The 22,919-nt window shown below is 41.9% G+C and overlaps 1 protein-coding gene across 1 annotated transcript; it reads right to left on the bottom strand.

The window, feature by feature from the left end:
• Window positions 1–229: 229 nt before the first annotated feature.
• LOC306867358 (uncharacterized protein) lies at window positions 230–2,260 on the bottom strand. Its single transcript, XM_079412968.1, has 5 exons — window positions 2,214–2,260; window positions 1,791–2,123; window positions 1,521–1,625; window positions 1,266–1,360; window positions 230–939 (listed from the first exon to the last, which is right to left on the bottom strand). Exons 1-5 carry the CDS (start codon window positions 2,239–2,241, stop codon window positions 796–798), a joined length of 705 nt encoding a protein of 234 aa, XP_079269094.1. The 5' UTR covers window positions 2,242–2,260; the 3' UTR covers window positions 230–795.
• Window positions 2,261–22,919: the final 20,659 nt, after the last annotated feature.

Raw genomic sequence — 22,919 nt, 5'->3', positions numbered from 1 at the left:
CCTCAGTGTTGCACAATACATCTCTAGACCATGCATTTTTTCTTGCCATCTAGTACTTTGTTTGAATTTGTATCATGATTACTGTGCACTTTGATTCACTAGGGAAAAGTGGTTTTCTGACCTAGTTTGATGGTTTTTTGATGTGTTTTGGGTACTTGTCAGCTTGGGAGACCAGCACCTGCTAAATCATCCTAAACCAGCATGGTTAACCACATAAAATAAAATCAATTACAGTCAAGTCACCTTTATTTATATAGTGCTTTTATCAATACAGATTGTGTCAAAGCAGTAGTATCAAATAGGAAAATAGTGTGTCAATAATGCAAAAGAACAATAGTAAACACTCAATTTTCAGTTATAAAGGAAGTCCAACTCAGTTCAGTTTAAATAGTATCTGTGCACTCAAGTCGACAATATCGCTGGAAATGAAGTGTCCCCAACTAAGCAAGCCAGAGGCCACAGCAGCAAGGAACTAAAACTCCATCGCTGACAGAAACAATGCAATCAAACGGAAATAATATACTTCATCATAAACTGGTTATGTATAAATTAACATTAGCCAGGGTTAATAAATATTGTCCATTGTAATTTAATGTTAATGCATTGAACCTTACTGTAAACTAACCACATTAATCAAGACTGATCTGTTAACATTTCTGAGGTACTTGGTAGCAAATTATGTATTTTATAAATAACATGGTTTCATTCAAAAGTTGACGGAAACACATTGACCTTTATAAAACTTAATCCTAACAAAAGGGATACACCCACAGAAGGTGTCAAACTGCCTTATTATCAACTTTGTAGGTTGCAAGATGTGATGATTTCTGCTTGTGTTGATCTAGGATGCGGCTTTGGCCTCTGAAGAAGTACATAAGTGTCGTTTATCCGAATGGGATTTTCTCCTCTGGAATATGTGGGCAACTCGATTTCAGAATACTACGAGAACAATAACAATGTAATTAGCCACTTTATAAACCTCTTCACCACATATTTGGTTGATTTTGTAAAACATTTGTGAATTTGTAGACCATAGAGTTATGTTTTACAGTTGCTTAAGATGTTTTGCAAAACGTCACGAGTTGTGAAATCTGAAGAATGATCTCCAGCACCATTTCACAACTAATGAGTTTCTAAACACCATCTGCTACTAGAGAAACAATCGAATAACTTTGAGACATTTTAGCTGTTGCCCGTAAATTTTGGAAGCATTCTGTATGATGAACTTAAATGGCAATTGAATCATATAGCAATAAAATTCTTACCTGTACAGAGTTTAAGTCCTCGGTCTGCTCTGGTTCAACATTCTGGGGTTGTTGTCGACTTTTTTTTGGCTTCTTAAGTTTGAGCATTAACAGACCTAAAGTAAAGCACATTATATTTTGGTTAAGTTATATTACCATGAAATCAATGTGATCGTGAAACAACAGTTGAGTACATTTCAAAGAAACTTTTCATAAAGGAATGCACTAAGCTTAATTTAAAGGACTTTCAAAGTGATCGTATCTCAGAAACCTCACCTATTATTGCAATAATCAGCACAAAATTCAGTAGGATGGATGTAACGGTCACAATCTTGTGAAACTCAAATGTTGTCTCACATGGTTGTTTCTGATTGGCAGATTCTGTTTAAGTAGACGAAATCTTATCAGTTTTATGTTTTTAATGCCAAATATGATTTATTGCAGTAACACGTATAATAAATCATTTTAGATCATTTATAGTTATATATATATATATATATTCATACGTTTTTGTGTCAATTGTAAATGTGTTTAAGAAATACTTACCAATGATGTGAAGTCTGGTGCCATTGCTGAACTTTAGAGTTTTGTTTAGTTTTGCACAATAATATATTCCTAATTCATCAATAGTTACATTCCTAATAAATAAACGGCTTGAAGCTAGTGATGAATATTTGTCTTTCAGTCTTTGGTCTTGTATATGAGATGCCGTAGATTCTGTTGTGAAAGTTCGCAGTATTAGCACTGGAGAATCTGACAGTTTCTGGAAAACCCAATAAATCTCTTTTACATCAATCTGACAGTCTAAAGTCACATTTTCTCCTAATTTCACCTGTTTATCAGTTAAACACTCTGTAGTTTGACACCACACCAGTAGAACTGTGAAGATAAAACACATATAGTAAAACACATAACCTTAAACTATTCAGTCGTGTGAAGATCGCACAGAAATGACACTGAGTAACTTACAGAAGAGTAAAAGTTGCGCCGTCCTCATTCTGAGGTTGTTTTGCTCATATGCAGTAGGATGGTTAACTTATGCGAATCTGAGAGGAAGTGCTACCACAGATGTGCAGAACAAAATTAGAAGGAAACCACCAGATACCCTCGAAAAGAGGATGTATAGACATTGACCTTGCACTGACCAGACTGTTTACTGTTATTAAAGCAGTTAAGAAGGACAAAGTGCATGAGATAAAGTGTTTGTTTTGGCTAAGTAATTTCAGCTGCCAATCAGTTTTATTTTCGATTAATTAAATTGCTATATTGGCACCTAAACTAAATGTAGTTTTGAAGTTGATTGTTTTTTTTTTAAACTTCTGAGCAAACTTGTAAGCCATGTCTGGGTGTTTTCTGACAGCACCAGTATGTGGTTTTGCTGACTTAGTTTCACGTTAGCAAGTGGGAGTTTTAGACATGTATCCACCATTGCTATTTCACATGGCCTCTGGAACCTGGATACTGAAAACAACCCAAATAGTAGAGAACATTCTGGCAAAGTTATCAATATTTTGAATATTCATTCGAAGTTGTCTTAGTGGGAGGATCATCTAAGGTTTATATATATATATATATATATATTATAAAAAAATTAAAAAGATGTTTGCAAAATCATACAATGAATGAATCCCTTAACATTTGTATAACCAAGAATTTATTTGTATTTTTTTTTAAACAGTGGATATTTTGACTGTCCAGAGAAAATTAAGAAATAGCCGAAAGTTTTCATAACGTTAGCAAAACAGATGCAAGACTGATTTCTCAGAATCATATTCTTCTTGGAGAAGTTGCTAAGTGTGCAATTACAAAAATAAATTATTGAAAATTTCTTGTGTTTATGTTTGCAGGTTAAGCCTGGACTTAGTCTACAGGCTAATCAAAGATTCAAAGTTGCCTTGACGTCACCTCAAATTAGGCTACATTTAATTTCTAAAACCTATATCTTTACCAGATTTGAGCAAAGAGATAATACAAATGTATATATTGGGACAAAAATTGACACAAAACAATAGCCTATAAGGGTTAGCCTCAGAATAGTAGGAGGCCTATCCTCAGAACCAAACTTGTGTAATTCGAAATAAAACTTGGTGTATTACATCTCAAACACATGACGTTTGTTCAAAATATAACGTAGTCTAAACAATTTTATTGATAATCTCCGGACTGGAATATCTCTCTGAGTATACCTCGTCAAAGTGTGCTACTAAAATCAGATGATACAGGGCGCTGTCACCATTTGAAGGCAAAAAATTTGAAGAAAAAAGCAACAAGCAAGCAAAAAAACTTTATTTAGCAGAATACATTTCCATTAGACTGTATAACTTACACTTGATTATATTTGTGTAGTTTTTTGTTTGTTTGTTTTAAAATAAGAAAAAAGTGTTGTTGGTCGGGCCAGAAAACTACAGAATGGTAAAAATAACAACAACAAATCTATATGTATAGATCATTCATAGATAACGACAGGTCAGACTGATTTGTCAAGATGATTTTAACACACGCTGAGCTGTAGAGTGTTGCCTGTTTTTACACAATAATATATTCCTAATTCATCAACAGTTACATTACTAATAAATAAACGGCTCCGAGTTAGTGATGAATGTTTTTCTTTTAATCTATCGTCATATAAACAATATGCTTTAGAATATGCCATGAAAGTTCACGGTATCAGCGAAGCAGAATCTGTCAGTTTCTGGAAAACTCGATAAATGCCTTTTACACCAATCTGACGGTCTAAAGCCACGTTTGCTCCTATATTCACCAGTTTATTGGTTAAACACACCAGCAGACCTGTGAGGAAACACACAGATCGTTCAGATTATTCTGCAGAATGCAACAATGTAAAAGTATACCCAGCCATGACAAAATCATTAAAATCATAAAAACTGAGTAACTTAAAGACTAAAAGCTGCTCCGTCCTCATTCTGTGGTTGTTTAAATGATATGCAGTAAAAGGGCTAAAACTAATCTGAGCAGAAATCAGAATAAAAAATAGGAAACCAGCAAAAATACTTTATAGTGATAAAGTGAAAAATATGTGGAGGCGAAAATATTTAGAGGCCTATTTATTGGCATTGAAATATGTTAATAAACCCTTAAAAAATAAACTTACAATTTGATTATTAACACCATACATTAAAAAAAACAAATGCGCATTTACATATTTCATAAGCATCCAGTCCAGTCAATAAAGACACAGTAAACATAAACATTTCATTACATGTTTATAACACCAAGCTTTACGATATTTGAACTAATGTATAAATTCACGTTAGCATTAATTACATTTTTTTTTAAATCACATATAAAACAGTTCATTTAAATGATAGTAGTTGATAATATTTATTTTTCCTGGTTTTTGACTTTCAAAAACATTAAAAAAAACTGAATTCCCCTTTGTGATTTTACATTATTATGTGTATAAAAGTCCAGGGTCAAAGAATGAAGCCACTCAATATAAACATATAAATTAAGATTTTATTTACAAGACTTAATTATCAAAACAAAAGTCATCCTGAAAACATTGCAAATTTTGTATTACATACATGTTTAGGTAACAAACATCAGTCAGTTTTTTAACAACAGTCAAGCTAACAATATTTGACTCATTATTTAGCACAATATACACTATTCGAGTACTATTAGACTCTACGAGCTGGTTTACTCTTGATTATATTTGTCTAAGTTTTGTCTTTGGCTTTTGAAAAGGAACAAAAGTGTTGTTGGTCGTGTGAAACAGACGAAACTCCACTTCAGAAAACTACAGAATAAAAGATAAATTAGCTACATGTCAAATAATTATATTCACTTATAACACACACTGAACGCTGAATAAGAACGTTGTACCTCGTCATCATTTGTGCTGTAAAGATGCTCTAGTTTCTCATCTTGACATTGATGTCTTTTTTTACAAGCTTGAAGTTTTATCTGAAATAGGCCTAAAACAGCACCATCATTTCTGATTAAACATTGTACAATCGATCACTAAAGGAATGTAGTATTAAACATTTAAAAGAAAGAGAATATATTATATTTACACATGTAGAAACCTAAAATCTTACCTATTATTGCCAAAAACATCACAATATATGAAGTAGAGCCCTGCGCGGGACTTCATCCCGCTCCCGCCCGCGCCCGCCGAATTTCTGACCATTACCGCCCGCTCCCGCAACGTGTGTGTTATGGTGCGTTCACACCAGAGGCGAATGAAGTGTTAAGCGCGAGTGATTTACATGTTAAGTCAATGCAAAGATGCGAATAGACATCCTGCTGCGCGAATGACGCGATTCGCGCAAATGAAGCTAGTAAACCCAAAATGTTCACGCTTCCAACTACGCGCGAATAGCGCGATTTATTCGCGCAAGTCGCGCCCGGTGTGAACGCACCATTACACTCCCACCTATGAGGCGCCGCGTAGGATTTGAATCAAACTTTGCTTATCAATACATACACAACAAATGTGCATATACACTTATAAACATTCGCACATACACTCGATGCGCGCGCATACACATCCATAAAACACTCGCACATACATATAAACTTCCATGCAGACACACCTATAAACATTCGCACATACATATAAACTCGATGCGCGCATACACATCCATAAAACACTGGCGCATACATATAAACTTCCATGCAGACACACCTATAAATAGCTACTCGCACATACATATAAACTTCCATGCAGACTAGGGTGACCACCCGTCCCGCATTTTGCTGGACAGTCCCGAAATTGGGAGCTTTGTCCCGCATCCTGCAAGACGTAAGGTGCGTCCCGCATTTCAATTATGTATTCTGTATGTTTTTTTTTTTCATCCCAGAAACTGAAATACCAAAATAAGAAATACATTAAAAACTGACTGCTATTTATAGGTGTGTCTGCATGGAAGTTTATTTGTATGTGCGAGTGTTTTATGGATGTGTATGAGCGCGCATCGAGTTTATATGTATATGCGAATGCGAATGTTTATAGGTGTGTCTGCATGGAAGTTTATATGTATGCGCGAGTATTTATAGGTGTGTCTGCATGGAAGTTTATTTGTATGCGCGAGTGTTTTATGGATGTGTATGCGCGCGCATCGAGTTTATATGTATGTGCGAATGTTTATAGGTGTGTCTGCATGGAAGTTTATTTGTATGCGCGAGTGTTTTATGGATGTGTATGCGCGCGCATCGAGTTTATATGTATGTGCGAATGTTTATAGGTGTGTCTGCATGGAAGTTTATATGTATGCGGGAGTGTTTTATGGATGTGTATGTGCGCACATCGAGTTTATATGTATGTGCGAATGTTTATAGGTGTGTCTGCATGGAAGTTTATATGTATGCGCGAGTATTTATAGGTGTGTCTGCATGGAAGTTTATTTGTATGCGCGAGTGTTTTATGGATGTGTATGCGCGCATCGAGTTTATATGTATGTGCGAATGTTTATAGGTGTGTCTGCATGGAAGTTTATATGTATGCGCGAGTATTTATAGGTGTGTCTGCATTAGGGTGACCACCTGGCAATAGATCTGTTGCGGGACAGTAGATGTGATTTTGCGGCACAATGCGGGACAAGTGTGAGACCTATACATTTACTACTGTTATGTTATTTAAATACTGATTTACATTACATCCGTTGTCTTGTGTGCCGATTTATGTTTCTGCCGATGGATGCCCATTGCCCACACTCCAAGTTGCGCTTCTGGCAACATTAAATCCAGGAGAGAGTATAAGTTTTGAGCTTGCACACGTAGCCCTAATGTCTGATCGAGAGAGAGCGCGCATCTGCTTTGTGTGAGAGTGAAGAGAATCCTGCAAACAGAGACATTTGTTGCATTCTCGCATTACAAGAATGCGCTCTGGACACTTTTCATTAAAATAACGCCATAGAAACCGCCTCCAATGAACTATTAAAATGAGAAGAAAGTCGTGTCTGAAAGCTGCAACCGTTTTTTTTTTTTCAATGAAAGGAGAATATCGTGTTTTTCCGTGTGCGCTCCACCATTTCGGTCGGTGGTGCTCGAGCCCTTGATGAGGTCCGCACATCCTTTGTGCCGTCCACGCAGTCATCATCTGCGGAAAACTCCCTGTCTACGACTGTGTGGGTTGGTTATTTTCTTAGCTAGAACATGACGACTGCGCAAATAGGGTTTTAAATGCCAGTCAGTTTTTAATGTATTTCTTATTTTGGTATTTCAGTTTCTGGGATGAAAAAAAAAACCATACAGAATACATAATTGAAATGCGGGACGCACCTTACCTCTTGCAGGAAGCGGTACAAAGCTCCCAATTTCGGGACGGTCCGGGTGGTCACCCTAGTCTGCATGGAAGTTTATATGTATGCGCGAGTGTTTTATGGATGTGTATGCGCGCGCATCGAGTTTATATGTATGTGCGAATGTTTATAGGTGTGTCTGCATGGAAGTTTATATGTATGCGCGAGTGTTTTATGGATGTGTATGCGCGCGCATCGAGTTTATATGTATGTGCGAATGTTTATAGGTGTGTCTGCATGGAAGTTTATATGTATGCGCGAGTAGCTATTTATAGGTGTGTCTGCATGGAAGTTTATATGTATGCGCGAGTAGCTATTTATAGGTGTGTCTGCATGGAAGTTTAAATGTATGCGCAAGTAGCTATTTATAGGTGTGTCTGCATGGAAGTTTATATGTATGCGTGAGTGTTTTATGGATGTGTATGAGCGCGCATCGAGTTTATATGTATGTGCGAATGTTTATAGGTGTGTCTGCATGGAAGTTTATATGTATGCGCGAGTATTTATAGGTGTGTCTGCATGGAAGTTTATTTGTATGCTCGAGTGTTTTATGGATGTGTATGCGCGCGCATCGAGTTTATATGTATGTGCGAATGTTTATAGGTGTGTCTGCATGGAAGTTTATATGTATGCGCGAGTATTTATAGGTGTGTCTGCATTAGGGTGACCACCTGGCAATAGATCTGTTGCAGGACAGTAGATGTGATTTTGCGGGACAATGCGGGACACGTGTTAGACAGATACATTTACTACTGTTATGTTATTTAAATACTGATTTACATTACATCCGTTGTCTTGTGATCGAGACGGTACGCAGCACATCGCCCGCGGCAACGATCATCGTGTCAGGACCGCTTCCCACGTATCGACAAGGAAACGAAAGGTTCAGTAGACTTTTTCCTTTAAACGAATGGTTATCGTCATGGTGTAAAGAACAGAAACTGCTCTTTGTTGATAATTGGAATCTTTTCTGGGAGCGTCCTAGGCTTTTCCGTGCTGATGGCCTGCACCCCAGCAGAGTCGGAGCGGAACTCCTGTCGGACAACATCTCCAGGACGCTACGCTCCATCTGACTAGTAAGCCAATTCTCAAATAACTGCTATGACGACTTTTGTTCTACCCACTTAAAAAATAGAAGTAATTGCGTTGTCCAATCTATACAGACTGTGTCTGTTCCCCGAATAGCGAGATCAAAATATAAATTCAATGCAGGATCTAGAAAAAATCTGACCGTGATTAAACCAGAAAAACGCAAAATAAATGAACAAAAACAATTTTTAAAACTTGGGCTCTTAAACATTAGATCACTCGCACCCAAAGCAGTTATTGTAAATGAAATGATCACAGATAATCATTTTGATGTACTCTGCCTGACTGAAACCTGGCTTAAACCAAATTAATATTTTGGTCTAAATGAGTCTACTCCACCAAGCTACTGTTATAAACATGAGCCCCGTCAGACTGGTCGTGGCGGCGGTGTTGCAACAATATATAGTGATATTCTCAATGTTACTCAGAAAACAGGATACAGGAGGTTTAAATCATTCGAAATACTTCTGCTTAATGTTACACTGTTAGATATGCAAAAGAAATCTCTCCTATCTCTTGCTCTGGCTACTGTGTATAGACCGCCAGGGCCATATACAGATTTCCTAAAAGAATTTGCAGATTTCCTCTCAGATCTACTAGTTAATGTTGATAAACTGCTAATTGTCGGAGATTTTAACATTCACGTTGATAATACAAACGATGCGTTAGGACTTGCGTTTACTGACCTAATAAACTCTTTTGGAGTCAAGCAAAACGTCACCGGGCCCACTCATCGTTTTAATCATACGCTAGATTTAATTATATCGCATGGACTTGATCTTACTGATATAGATATAGTACCTCAAAGTGACGATGTTACTGATCATTTCCTTGTATCGTGCATGCTGCCTATTACTGATATTAGTTATATGGCTTCGCGTTATCGTCTGGGCAGAACTATTGTTCCAGCCACCAAAGACAGATTCACAAATAACCTGCCTGATTTATCTCAACTGCTCTGTGTACCCATAAATACGCATGAACTAGACGAAATGACTAGCAACATGGGCACTATCTTCTCTAATACATTAGAAGCTGTTGCCCCCCTCAAATTGAAAAAGGTTAGAGAAAAACGTACTGCGCCATGGTACAACAGTTATACCCATTCTCTCAAGAAGGAAACTCGTACTCTTGAGCGCAAATGGAGAAAAACTAAATTAGAAGTTTTTAGAATCGCGTGGAAAAACAGTATGTCCAGTTATAGACAGGCTCTAAAAGCTGCCATGGTAGAGCATATCCGCAAACTCATAGATAATAACCAAAACAATCCAAGGTTCTTATTTAGCACAGTGGCTAGACTAACAAATAAACAGACGCCACCCGATCTAAACATTCCCTCACAGTTTAATAGTAATGACTTTATGAATTTCTTTACTGATAAAATAGATAACATCAGAAATACAATAACAAATGTAGATTCTACTGCGTCTAGTATTTCAGCTTCATTCATCGCACCTAAAGAAAAACTGCAGTGCTTTACAACTATAGGACAGGAAGAGCTAAATAAACTTATCAGTGCATCTAAACCAACAACATGTTTATTAGATCCTGTACCCACTAAACTACTGAAAGAGTTGTTACCTGTAGCAGAAGAACCGCTTCTCAATATTATTAACTCATCGCTATCTTTAGGTCACGTCCCAAAACCATTCAAGCTGGCGGTTATTAAGCCTCTTATTAAGAAACCACAACTAGATTCTAATGAACTGGCAAATTACAGACCCATTTCAAATCTTCCGTTTATGTCAAAAATTTTAGAAAAAGTTGTGTCTACTCAATTATGCTCCTTTTTGCAAAAAAATGATCTCTATGAAGAATTTCAATCAGGTTTCAGGCCCAATCATAGTACAGAAACTGCACTTGTTAAAATTACGAATGACTTACTACTTGCTTCAGATCAAGGCTGCACCTCATTGCTAGTATTACTTGATCTTAGTGCTGCGTTTGACACTATAGACCATAATATACTCATAGATCGATTACAAAAATATATTGGTATTCAAGGACAGGCTTTAAGATGGTTTAGATCCTACCTGTCCGATCGCTACCACTTTGTTCATTTAAATGGGGAGTCATCTCAATTATCACCAGTAAAGTATGGAGTACCACAAGGATCTGTCCTAGGTCCTCTGCTATTTTCAATTTACATGTTGCCCCTTGGAAATATTATTAGAAAACACGGGATAAGTTTTCATTGCTATGCTGATGATACTCAATTATATATCTCAACAAGACCAGATGAAACTTCTCAACTATCTAAGCTAATAGATTGCGTAAAAAGTGTAAAAGATTGGATGACCAATAATTTCCTCCTACTAAATTCAGATAAGACAGAGATATTACTTATTGGACCAAAAAACCGTACACAGAATCTCGTGGATTATAATTTGCAACTAGACGGATGTACTGTTACGTCCTCTAAAGTCAAAAATCTGGGTGTTATTTTAGACAGCAACTTGTCCTTTGAAAATCATATTTCCCATGTTACAAAAACAGCATTCTTCCATCTTAGAAACATTGCCAAGCTTCGAAGCATGCTACCTGTTTCTGATGCAGAAAAGCTAGTTCATGCATTCATGACCTCTAGACTGGACTATTGTAATGCACTGTTAGCTGGTTGTCCTGCATCTTCAATAAACAAGCTACAGATAGTCCAAAATGCAGCGGCTAGAGTTCTTACCAGATCAAGAAAATATGATCATATTACTCCAATTTTACAGTCTCTGCACTGGCTACCTATTCAGTTCCGTATCATTTACAAAATATTATTACTTGCCTATAAGGCCCTAAATGGTTTAGCTCCTGCGTACCTAACTTGTCTTCTACCACGCTACAATCCAACCCGCTCTCTAAGGTCGCAAAACTCTGGACTTTTGGTAGTACCTAGGATAGCAAAGTCCACTAAAGGAGGTAGAGCTTTTTCACATTTGGCTCCCAAACTCTGGAATAGCCTTCCTGATAACATTCGGGGTTCAGACACACTCTCTCTGTTTAAATCTAGATTAAAGACACATCTCTTTAGCCAAGCATACACATAATGCATTTTATAATCTTGTACTGCAGTTATATCTGATCAAATGTACATTATTATTATTCTTTAGCTTGGGTTGAACAATTTATTTTTGCTTAGATGGAACAGCAGCTACGCTAATCATGTCTCTGCTTGTCTCTACGTTTCTGCCACGGCATTAACATCCCGTGGTAGCCAGGAATTACAGAACTTCAGTCTGGATCTAACCATTACATGATCTGAGATGACCGAACACCTGAGATGGAGGATCAGCGCCGGGAGATGACGTATGTGTCCCTGATCGTAGGCAGAGGCCAAACACCTGGATGAACGCCAGAGACAGATCCCCATTGAGGACCCCGCCACTTAGACAGCCATCGGAAAAGACGAATTCCTGCCCAAGACGAAAGCCCATTCGTATGCGCGCGCATCGAGTTTATATGTATGTGCGAATGTGCGAGTAGCTATTTATTGGTGTGTCTGCATGGAAGTTTATATGTATGTGCGAGTAGCTATTTATAGGTGTGTCTGCATGGAAGTTTATATGTATGCGCGAGTGTTTTATGGATGTGTATGCGCGCGCATCGAGTTTATATGTATGTGCGAATGTTTATAGGTGTGTCTGCATGGAAGTTTATATGTATGCGCCAGTAGCTATTTATAGGTGTGTCTGCATGGAAGTTTATATGTATGCGTGAGTGTTTTATGGATGTGTATGCGCGCGCATCGAGTTTATATGTATGTGCAAATGTTTATAGGTGTGTCTGCATGGAAGTTTATATGTATGCGCGAGTAGCTATTTATAGGTGTGTCTGCATGGAAGTTTATATGTATGCGCGAGTAGCTATTTATAGGTGTGTCTGCATGGAAGTTTATATGTATGCGCGAGTAGCTTTTTATAGGTGTGTCTGCATGGAAGTTTATATGTATGCGCCAGTATTTATAGGTGTGTCTGCATGGAAGTTTATTTGTATGCTCGAGTGTTTTATGGATGTGTATGCGCGCGCATCGAGTTTATATGTATGTGCGAATGTTTATAGGTGTGTCTGCATGGAAGTTTATATGTATGCGCGAGTATTTATAGGTGTGTCTGCATGGAAGTTTATTTGTATGCGCGAGTGTTTTATGGATGTGTATGCGCGCGCATCAAGTTTATATGTATGTGCGAATGTTTATAGGTGTGTCTGCATGGAAGTTTATATGTATGCGCGAGTAGCTATTTATAGGTGTGTCTGCATGGAAGTTTATATGTATGCGGGAGTGTTTTATGGATGTGTATGCGCGCGCATCGAGTTTATATGTATGTGCGAATGTTTATAGGTGTGTCTGCATGGAAGTTTATTTCACGAGTTCACACTTACATATAATAATAACGGAGCAAGTTTATGCGTATTTGGCGTGCTGTCCAGGGGGAGGGCTCCGAGCTCGGTAATCATTCCCGAGCCCGGGGTACTCCCCTCGACCGGGGAGAGGGTACGAGCTCGGCATTTAGCCCGGACCCAAAGTGCTCCCCCAAAATGCTATTATTGAAGGACAGCAGCCGAAGAGGGGCTTGATAACCCCCCAAAAACTTGCATGACTTAGGCTGAAGGGATGCTGGATACTGCTGTGGTAGTGGTATTTCTGTGGAATCTGGAAGTAGAGATGAGAGGGAGGTAGAGATGCAGGCTCCTGCGGGAGCAGTCAATGCTGCGGCAGTGGAGAAATATAGAAAAGGCTCCTGCGGGAGCAGTCACTGCAGCGGCAGTGGAGAAATATAGAAAAGGCTCCTGCGGGAGCAGTCACTGCTGCGGCAGTGGAGAAATATAGAAAAGGCTCCTGCGGGAGCAGTCACTGCTGCGGCAGTGGAGAAATATAGAAAGGCTCCTGCGGGAGCAGTCACTGCAGCGGCAGTGGAGAAATACGGATAGGGCTCCTGCGGGAGCAGTCACTGCTGCGGCAGAGGAGAAATATAGAAAAGGCTCCTGCGGGAGCAGTCACTGCAGCGGCAGTGGGGAAATACAGATAGGCTCCTGCGGGAGCAGTCACTGCGGCGGCAGTGGGGAAATACAGATAGGCTCCTGCGGGAGCAGTCACTGCTGCGGCAGTGGAAAAAAAATATAGAAAAGGCTCCTGCGGGAGCAGTCACTGCTGCGGCAGTGGAAAAAATAGAAAAGGCTCCTGCGGGAGCAGTCACTGCGGCGGCAGTGGGGAAATACAGCTGGGCTCCTGCGGGAGCAGTCACTGCTGCGGCAGTGGAGAAATATAGAAAAGGCTCCTGCGGGAGCAGACACTGCAGCGGCAGTGGGGAAATACAGATAGGCTCCTGCGGGAGCAGTCAGTGCTGCGGCAGTGGAGAAATATAGAAAAGGCTCCTGCGGGAGCAGTCACTGCTGCGGCAGTGGAGAAAATATAGAAAAGGCTCCTGCGGGAGCAGTCACTGCAGCGGCAGTGGAGAAATATAGAAAAGGCTCCTGCGGGAGCAGTCACTGCAGCGGCAGTGGGGAAATACAGATAGGGCTCCTGCGGGAGCAGTCACTGCTGCGGCAGTGGAGAAATATAGAAAAGGCTCCTGCGGGAGCAGTCACTGCAGCGGCAGTGGGGAAATTACAGATAGGGCTCCTGCGGGAGCAGTTACTGCTGCGGCAGTGGAGAAATATAGAAAAGGCTCCTGCGGGAGCAGTCACTGCAGCGGCAGTGGGGAAATACAGATAGGGCTCCTGCGGGAGCAGTCACTGCTGCGGCAGTGGAGAAATATAGAAAAGGCTCCTGCGGGAGCAGTCACTGCAGCGGCAGTGGAGGAATATAGGAAAAGGCTCCTGCGGGAGCAGACACTGCAGCGGCAGTGGAGAAATATAGAAAAAGGCTCCTGCGGGAGCAGACACTGCAGCGGCAGTGGAGAAATACAGCTGGGCTCCTGCGGGAGCAGTCACTGCTGCGGCAGTGGAGGAGTACAGACAAGGCTGAATGTAGTGCTGTTGGAATGAATGGAGTGGGGATGGGCCGTTGAAGGTGGATATAGGTGATGTTAAGAGGGGTTGGCTATGGAGGGTCTGAAGTTCGGGTTCCCAGGGACGTATATCATTAAAGGGGTTGGCCGATTAGTGTTTGGGGAGCTTCCTTGATCGAATATAGCTTTTGAAAGCTTCTGACGACCAGCGACCAAGTGCTTGAATCTGCTGCTGGAAAAGGCCTTTATGGGCCGCTGTGGTTGCTGCGCCTATTCGGAACGAATGGCTGGAAAAGTTTTCGGCTGGGGTACCAGACAGGAGCAGGACTGACTTAAGGTGCTTTTGGAACCAGAAGCGAGTGACGGGGCGGTTGGAGTCGTCTGTAAACAGGGGGTCGGATGGGAGTTTGGCCTGTGATTTCCTGAGGTGGAGGAAAGCTAGGAGGGCTTGGTATGGGCGATAGGAGGTTGAAGATGTAAACAAAGTGGCCTTCTTTGACTGGTCTGTTTTACTTGCTTAATGAAGTAAGAGATAGTTTCATCGTCCAGCACCGCTAGATCAGAAATGGTGGGGTGACTTTTTTACTAGACAATCAAGCGGGCGTGAGCTGGTGGATTTGGACGGAGATGATTCTGGGCAGGGGGGGAATGGATGGGTTGGTGAAGGGGCATGAAGTGGTGGAGTGGGAATTGGATCGGCGGACCGCACATGTAATGTTACGGCGGCCTAAAAATATTCTGTTATGGAGTTCGGTGTCCAGGGCTCCCCAGTAAGGGGCTTGATTCCGCTGGGCTACTCGAATGGCGCATTTAGCTGCAAATAGTTTATGGTACGTATAGAAGTGGGAGCCTCCGTATGATAATGCGAGTTCGGCAACTATCGCGAGATAGTTGCCGAGCTCGTGTCTTCTGTGGGGAAATTCGGTGCAAATAACTTCCGTTTAGCAGTTGGAAGTGATCGTGAATTCGGTGAATGATAAGATACGTGACGGGTTGTTAGCGGTGTTCTTTAAAGTGACGGAAGATTCATCAATTCGGCGATCAGCGGACGGAGGTGAAATTGGTGACAAAAAGGAAAAAAGGTCTATATCCGCACCTGACAAGATCTGTGTCCTGATGGAGTTGGCTACGGGGCTGGTTCCAGTGCGAGCACATTGGCGGGATGGGTAGGGGTGTGGCTGAAGAAAGTGAGAATGGACCTCGGGAGGAAGGAAGGGAAAGTTAGCCGCCAAGCAGCTAGCGGAGGCATGCTTGTGCTTGGGAAACTTCGAGGATTGGAGGAAAGGGAGGGGAAGGGGGAAAGGTGGGCGCTGGGGCTTGCGCTGTTAGCGGCTGCGTGCTTGCGCTTGGGTAAGCTCGGTGAGTGGAGGAAAGGGAGGGGAAGAGAGGGGGAATGGCGGGCGCCGGGGCTTGCACCGTGGTTAGCGGAGGCATGCTCGCGCTTGGGTAAGCTCGGTGAGCAGAGGGAGGGGAGGAGAGGGGGAATGGCGGGCGCCGGGGCTTGCACCGTGGTTAGCGGAGGCGTGCTTGCGCTTGGGTAAGCGCGGTGAGCGGAGGAAAGGGAGGGGAAGAGAGGGGGAATGGCGGGCGCCGGGGCTTGCACCGTGGTTAGCGGAGGCATGCTCGCGCTTGGGTAAGCTCGGTGAGCAGAGGAAAGGGAGGGGAGGAGAGGGGGAATGGCGGGCGCCGGGGCTTGCACCGTGGTTAGCGGAGGCATGCTCGTGCTTGGGTAAGTTTGGTGGGCAGAGGAAAGGGAGGGGAAGAGAGGGGGAATGGCGGGCGCCGGGGCTTGCGCCGATTGCGGAGGCATGCTCGCGCTATACGTGTGTGGTGGGGCTGCTCAGTGTTGCCAACTTCTTTCGATGGAAAGTAGCTAAGCCAGTTTGAAAGTCGCTAAATGTCGCCAGATGACGTCATGCGCTAATTAGCATATTCGTGACGTCATCACGTCATATTGCCTTTACATTTGTTTGTCTCTCTGTGCTCATACTGTATTTTAATGCAGCCAAATTCTGAATAAACTGTTTTTCTTTATATATATTTTACTGTTTATGTTGTCAGTCAACGGGATAAATATGAAATAGTGACTGAAACGCAGCCCTTTAAGGATACATAACCATATGTATGGTTATGTAGCTCTCCCTCCTAAGAAGTTAGTCTGCACAAAAATCCTGATTTATAATTGGGCCGTCGTCTGATGAAATCAAATAATACACACAAGATAAGACGAGACAATGCCTGTGCTGTGATTTCGGCTATATTTGTATGTAAAATTAGAGAAGCAACATAATATCTATTTGAACTGAACGCGCTACTTACTGAACAGAGCAGATACAGAGAAAGAGGTGCGTGCGCGCTGACCTCGCGCTGTTGCGGCAGTACCAGCGATCGCGGAGACTCGCTAAGTTAGTCAAAGTTGCTAAATTGGCAACACTGGGGCTGCTGGCCATGGGTAGGGGAGGGGATTTGGAGTGGGGCGGGGCGGGGCCGGGGCTTTGGGTGGTTCCTCGCCGCTGGCGGAGGTGTGCTCGCTCTGACGCGGCGGCTTGTGCTAGCTCGGTGGCTCAAGGTGGAGGGTGGGGGCTGGTGGTAGCGGCATCCGAGGTGCGGCCTAAACTTGCTGAAGGCCTTCTGGTGCGGCCTAGTGGCCGGAGGCCCGTCCCAGAGGGAGTGGTTCTGGTCGTGAATAGGGAACGCCGCGGCCCTGGCTTGTTTTAGTCACTGCTTGGACAGAGGTGAAGAGTTTGGAGGCTCCCCGGACTGAAGAGAAGCGTAGAGGGCGAGGAGATCCGCTTTGTAGAACGACTTGAAATGATGATGCTGGCGCTGGTGAGTACCTGGCGAAGTCCTGCCACGGTCCAATTTCCGCGGCTGGGGCGTAAGAAATGGCTGACGTGAAGGAGGATGCTGGAGAAGGTGGATGACGCCTTGAAGATGCAGGTGATGGCGTGCCTCGACGCCTGGATGTATGAGCGGGTGCTGCGCGGGAAAGCCGGCGGCCCAGTGTTGCAGCCGTGGGCTCGAATGTGATGTCCTGCGAAGCTCTGGTGCAGAGGATGGCTGCTGGTGGTGCAGGAGGATCCGTGGTTTCCAAGGAATTTTGTTTGCGAAAAGTTCTGTCTCTGACATGATTTCTTCGAATGGGTGTGCCAATGTCGGAAGACGAGAGATAATGACGGTAAGACTGCTTGGTTATTTATAGGGATTCTCTCTCGTGCTGATTGGATAAGTGGTGTGATTGCTGATGATGAATTGGCCGTGTTAATTATCTGCGCGTGCTCCTCCCGAAATTTGTTAATAAAACATCACATGTATGCGCGAGTAGCTATTTATAGGTGTGTCTGCATGGAAGTTTATATGTATGCGCGAGTGTTTTATGGATGTGTATGCGCGCGCATCGAGTTTATATGTATGTGCGAATGTTTATAGGTGTGTCTGCATGGAAGTTTATATGTATGCGGGAGTATTTATAGGTGTGTCTGCATGGAAGTTTATTTGTATGCGCGAGTGTTTTATGGATGTGTATGCGCGTGCATCGAGTTTATATGTATGTGCGAATGTTTATAGGTGTGTCTGCATGGAAGTTTATATGTATGCGCGAGTAGCTATTTATAGGTGTGTCTGCATGGAAGTTTATATGTATGCGGGAGTGTTTTATGGATGTGTATGCGCGCGCATCGAGTTTATATGTATGTGCGAATGTTTATAGGTGTGTCTGCATGGAAGTTTATATGTATGCGCGAGTGTTTTATGGATGTGTATGCGCGCGCATCGAGTTTATATGTATGTGCGAATGTTTATAGGTGTGTCTGCATGGAAGTTTATATGTATGCGCGAGTAGCTATTTATAGGTGTGTCTGCATGGAAGTTTATATGTATGCGGGAGTGTTTTATGGATGCGTATGCGCGCGCATCGAGTTTATATGTATGTGCGAATGTTTATAGGTGTGTCTGCATGGAAGTTTATATGTATGCGCGAGTATTTATAGGTGTGTCTGCATTTGAAGTTTATTTGTATGCTCGAGTGTTTTATGGATGTGTATGCGCGCGCATCGAGTTTATATGTATGTGCGAATGTTTATAGGTGTGTCTGCATGGAAGTTTATATGTATGCGCGAGTATTTATAGGTGTGACTGCATGGAAGTTTATTTGTATGCGCGAGTGTTTTATGGATGTGTATGCGCGCGCATCGAGTTTATATGTATGTGCAAATGTTTATAGGTGTGTCTGCATGGAAGTTTATTTGTATGCGCGAGTGTTTTATGGATGTGTATGAGCGCGAATCGAGTTTATATGTATGTGCGAATGTTTATAGGTGTGTCTGCATGGAAGTTTATATGTATGCGCGAGTATTTATAGGTGTGTCTGCATGGAAGTTTATTTGTATGCGAGAGTGTTTTATGGATGTGTATGCGGGCGCATCGAGTTTATATGTATGTGCGAATGTGCGAGTAGCTATTTATAGGTGTGTCTGCATGGAAGTTTATATGTATGTGCAAGTAGCTATTTATAGGTGTGTCTGCATGGAAGTTTATATGCGGGAGTGTTTTATGGATGTGTATGCGCGCGCATCGAGTTTATATGTATGTGCGAATGTTTATAGGTGTGTCTGCATGGAAGTTTATATGTATGCGCGAGTATTTATAGGTGTGTCTGCATGGAAGTTTATATGTATGCGCGAGTATTTATAGGTGTGTCTGCATTTGAAGTTTATTTGTATGCGCGAGTGTTTTATGGATGTGTATGAGCGCGCATCGAGTTTATATGTATGTGCGAATGTTTATAGGTGTGTCTGCATGGAAGTTTATATGTATGCGCGAGTATTTATAGGTGTGTCTGCATGGAAGTTTATTTGTATGCGAGAGTGTTTTATGGATGTGTATGCGGGCGCATCGTGTTTATATGTATGTGCGAATGTGCGAGTAGCTATTTATAGGTGTGTCTGCATGGAAGTTTATATGTATGTGCCAGTAGCTATTTATAGGTGTGTCTGCATGGAAGTTTATATGTATGCGGGAGTGTTTTATGGATGTGTATGCGCGCGCATCGAGTTTATATGTATGTGCGAATGTTTATAGGTGTGTCTGCATGGAAGTTTATATGTATGCGCGAGTAGCTATTTATAGGTGTGTCTGCATGGAAGTTTATATGTATGTGCAAGTAGCTATTTATAGGTGTGTCTGCATGGAAGTTTATATGCGGGAGTGTTTTATGGATGTGTATGCGCGCGCATCGAGTTTATATGTATGTGCGAATGTTTATAGGTGTGTCTGCATGGAAGTTTATATGTATGCGCGAGTATTTATAGGTGTGTCTGCATGGAAGTTTATTTGTATGCTTGAGTGTTTTATGGATGCGTATGCGCACGCATCGAGTTTATATGTATGTGCGAATGTTTATAGGTGTGTCTGCATGGAAGTTTATATGTATGCGCGAGTATTTATAGGTGTGTCTGCATTTGAAGTTTATTTGTATGCGCGAGTGTTTTATGGATGTGTATGAGCGCGCATCGAGTTTATATGTATGTGCGAATGTTTATAGGTGTGTCTGCATGGAAGTTTATATGTATGCGCGAGTATTTATAGGTGTGTCTGCATGGAAGTTTATTTGTATGCGAGAGTGTTTTATGGATGTGTATGCGGGCGCATCGAGTTTATATGTATGTGCGAATGTGCGAGTATCTATTTATAGGTGTGTCTGCATGGAAGTTTATATGTATGTGCCAGTAGCTATTTATAGGTGTGTCTGCATGGAAGTTTATATGTATGCGGGAGTGTTTTATGGATGTGTATGCGCGCGCATCGAGTTTATATGTATGTGCGAATGTTTATAGGTGTGTCTGCATGGAAGTTTATATGTATGCGCGAGTAGCTATTTATAGGTGTGTCTGCATGGAAGTTTATATGTATGCGCGAGTAGCTATTTATAGGTGTGTCTGCATGGAAGTTTATATGTATGCGCGAGTAGCTATTTATAGGTGTGTCTGCATGGAAGTTTATATGTATGCGCGAGTGTTTTATGGATGTGTATGCGCACACATCGAGTTTATATGTATGTGCGAATGTTTATAGGTGTGTCTGCATTAGGGTGACCACCTGGCAATAGATCTGTTGCGGGACACTAGATGTGATTTTGCGGGACAATGCGGGACACGTGTGAGACAGATACATTTACTACTGTTATGTTATTTAAATACTGATTTACATTACATCCGTTGTCTTGTGTGCCGATTTATGTTTCTGCTGATGGATGCCCATTTCCCACACTCCAAGTTGCGCTTCTGGCAACATTAAATCCAGGAGAGAGTATAAGTTTTGAGCTTGCACACGTAGCCCTAATGTATGATCGAGAGAGAGCGCGCATCTGTTTTGTGTGAGAGTGAAGAGAATCCTGCAAACAGAGACATTTGTTGCATTATCGCATTACAAGAATGCGCTCTGGACACTTTTCATTAAAATAACGCCATAGAAACCGCCTCAAATGAACTATTAAAATGAGAAGAAAGTCGTGTCTGAAAGCTGCAACCGTTTTTTTTTTTTCAATGAAAGGAGAATATCATGTTTTTCCGTGTGCGCTCCACCATTTCCGTCGGTGGTGCTCGAGCCCTTGATGAGGTCCGCACATCCTTTGTGCCGTCCACGCAGTCGTCATCTGCGGAAAACTCCGTGTCTACGACTGTGTGGGTTGGTTATTTTCTTAGCTAGAACATGACGACTGCGCAAATGGGGTTTTAAATGCCAGTCAGTTTTTAATGTATTTCTTATTTTGGTATTTCAGTTTCTGGGATGAAAAAAAAAAACCATACAGAATACATAATTGAAATGCGGGACGCACCTTACCTCTTGCAGGAAGCGGTACAAAGCTCCCAATTTCGGGACGGTCCCGCAAAATGCGGGACGGGTGGTCACCCTAGTCTGCATGTTTATATGTATGCGCGAGTGTTTTATGGATGTGTATGCGCGCGCATCGAGTTTATATGTATGTGCGAATGTTTATAGGTGTGTCTGCATGGAAGTTTATATGTATGCGCCAGTAGCTATTTATAGGTGTGTCTGCATGGAAGTTTATATGTATGCGCGAGTGTTTTATGGATGTGTATGCGCGCGCATCGAGTTTATATGTATGTGCGAATGTTTATAGGTGTGTCTGCATGGAAGTTTATATGTATGCGCGAGTATTTATAGGTGTGTCTGCATGGAAGTTTATTTGTATGCGCGAGTGTTTTATGGATGTGTATGCGCGTGCATCGAGTTCATATGTATGTGCGAATGTTTATAGGTGTGTCTGCATGGAAGTTTATATGTATGCGCGAGTGTTTTATGGATGTGTATGCGCGCACATCGAGTTTATATGTATGTGCGAATGTTTATAGGTGTGTCTGCATGGAAGTTTATATGTATGCGCGAGTAGCTATTTATAGGTGTGTCTGCATGGAAGTTTATATGTATGCGGGAGTGTTTTATGGATGTGTATGCGCGCGCATCGAGTTTATATGTATGTGCGAATGTTTATAGGTGTGTCTGCATGGAAGTTTATATGTATGCGCGAGTAGCTATTTATAGGTGTGTCTGCATGGAAGTTTATATGTATGCGCGAGTGTTTTATGGATGTGTATGCGCGCGCATCGAGTTTATATGTATGTGCGAATGTTTATAGGTGTGTCTGCATGGAAGTTTATATGTATGCGCGAGTATTTATAGGTGTGTCTGCATGGAAGTTTATTTGTATGCGCGAGTGTTTTATGGATGTGTATGCGCGCGCATCGAGTTTATATGTATGTGCGAATGTTTATAGGTGTGTCTGCATGGAAGTTTATATGTATGCGCGAGTATTTATAGGTGTGTCTGCATTAGGGTGACCACCTGGCAATAGATCTGTTGCGGGACAGTAGATGTGATTTTGCGGGACAATGCGGGACACGTGTTAGACAGATACATTTACTACTGTTATGTTATTTAAATGCTGATTTACATTACATCCGTTGTCTTGTGATCGAGACGGTACGCAGCACATCGCCCGCGGCAACGATCATCGTGTCAGGACCGCTTCCCACGTATCGACAAGGAAACGAAAGGTTCAGTAGACTTTTTGCTTTAAACGAATGGTTATCGTCATGGTGTAAAGAACAGAAACTGCTCTTTGTTGATAATTGGAATCTTTTCTGGGAGCATCCTAGGCTTTTCCGTGCTGATGGCCTGCACCCCAGCAGAGTCGGAGCGGAACTCCTGTCGGACAACATCTCCAGGACGCTACGCTCCATCTGACTAGTAAGCCAATTCTCAAATAACTGCTATGACGACTTTTGTTCTACCCACTTAAAAAATAGAAGTAATTGCGTTGTCCAATCTATACAGACTGTGTCTGTTCCCCGAATAGCGAG

This window comes from Barbus barbus (assembly GCF_936440315.1).
Source record: "Barbus barbus genome assembly, chromosome: 49".
Lineage (NCBI taxonomy): Eukaryota > Metazoa > Chordata > Actinopteri > Cypriniformes > Cyprinidae > Barbus > Barbus barbus.
Note: the sequence above shows the minus strand (reverse complement) of the source record. Positions and strands in the feature narration are given on the sequence as shown.

Excerpts from the sequence above, each read along its gene's own strand:
- LOC306867358 (XM_079412968.1), bottom strand. The coding sequence starts at position 2,241 with ATGAGGACGGCGCAACTTTTACTCTTCT. Across the intron at positions 1,626-1,790 it reads CACCAGACTTCACATCATTG|AATCTGCCAATCAGAAACAA; the intron begins GTAAGTATTTCT and ends CTACTTAAACAG. Across the intron at positions 940-1,265 it reads AGGACTTAAACTCTGTACAG|TATTCTGAAATCGAGTTGCC; the intron begins GTAAGAATTTTA and ends TTGTTCTCGTAG.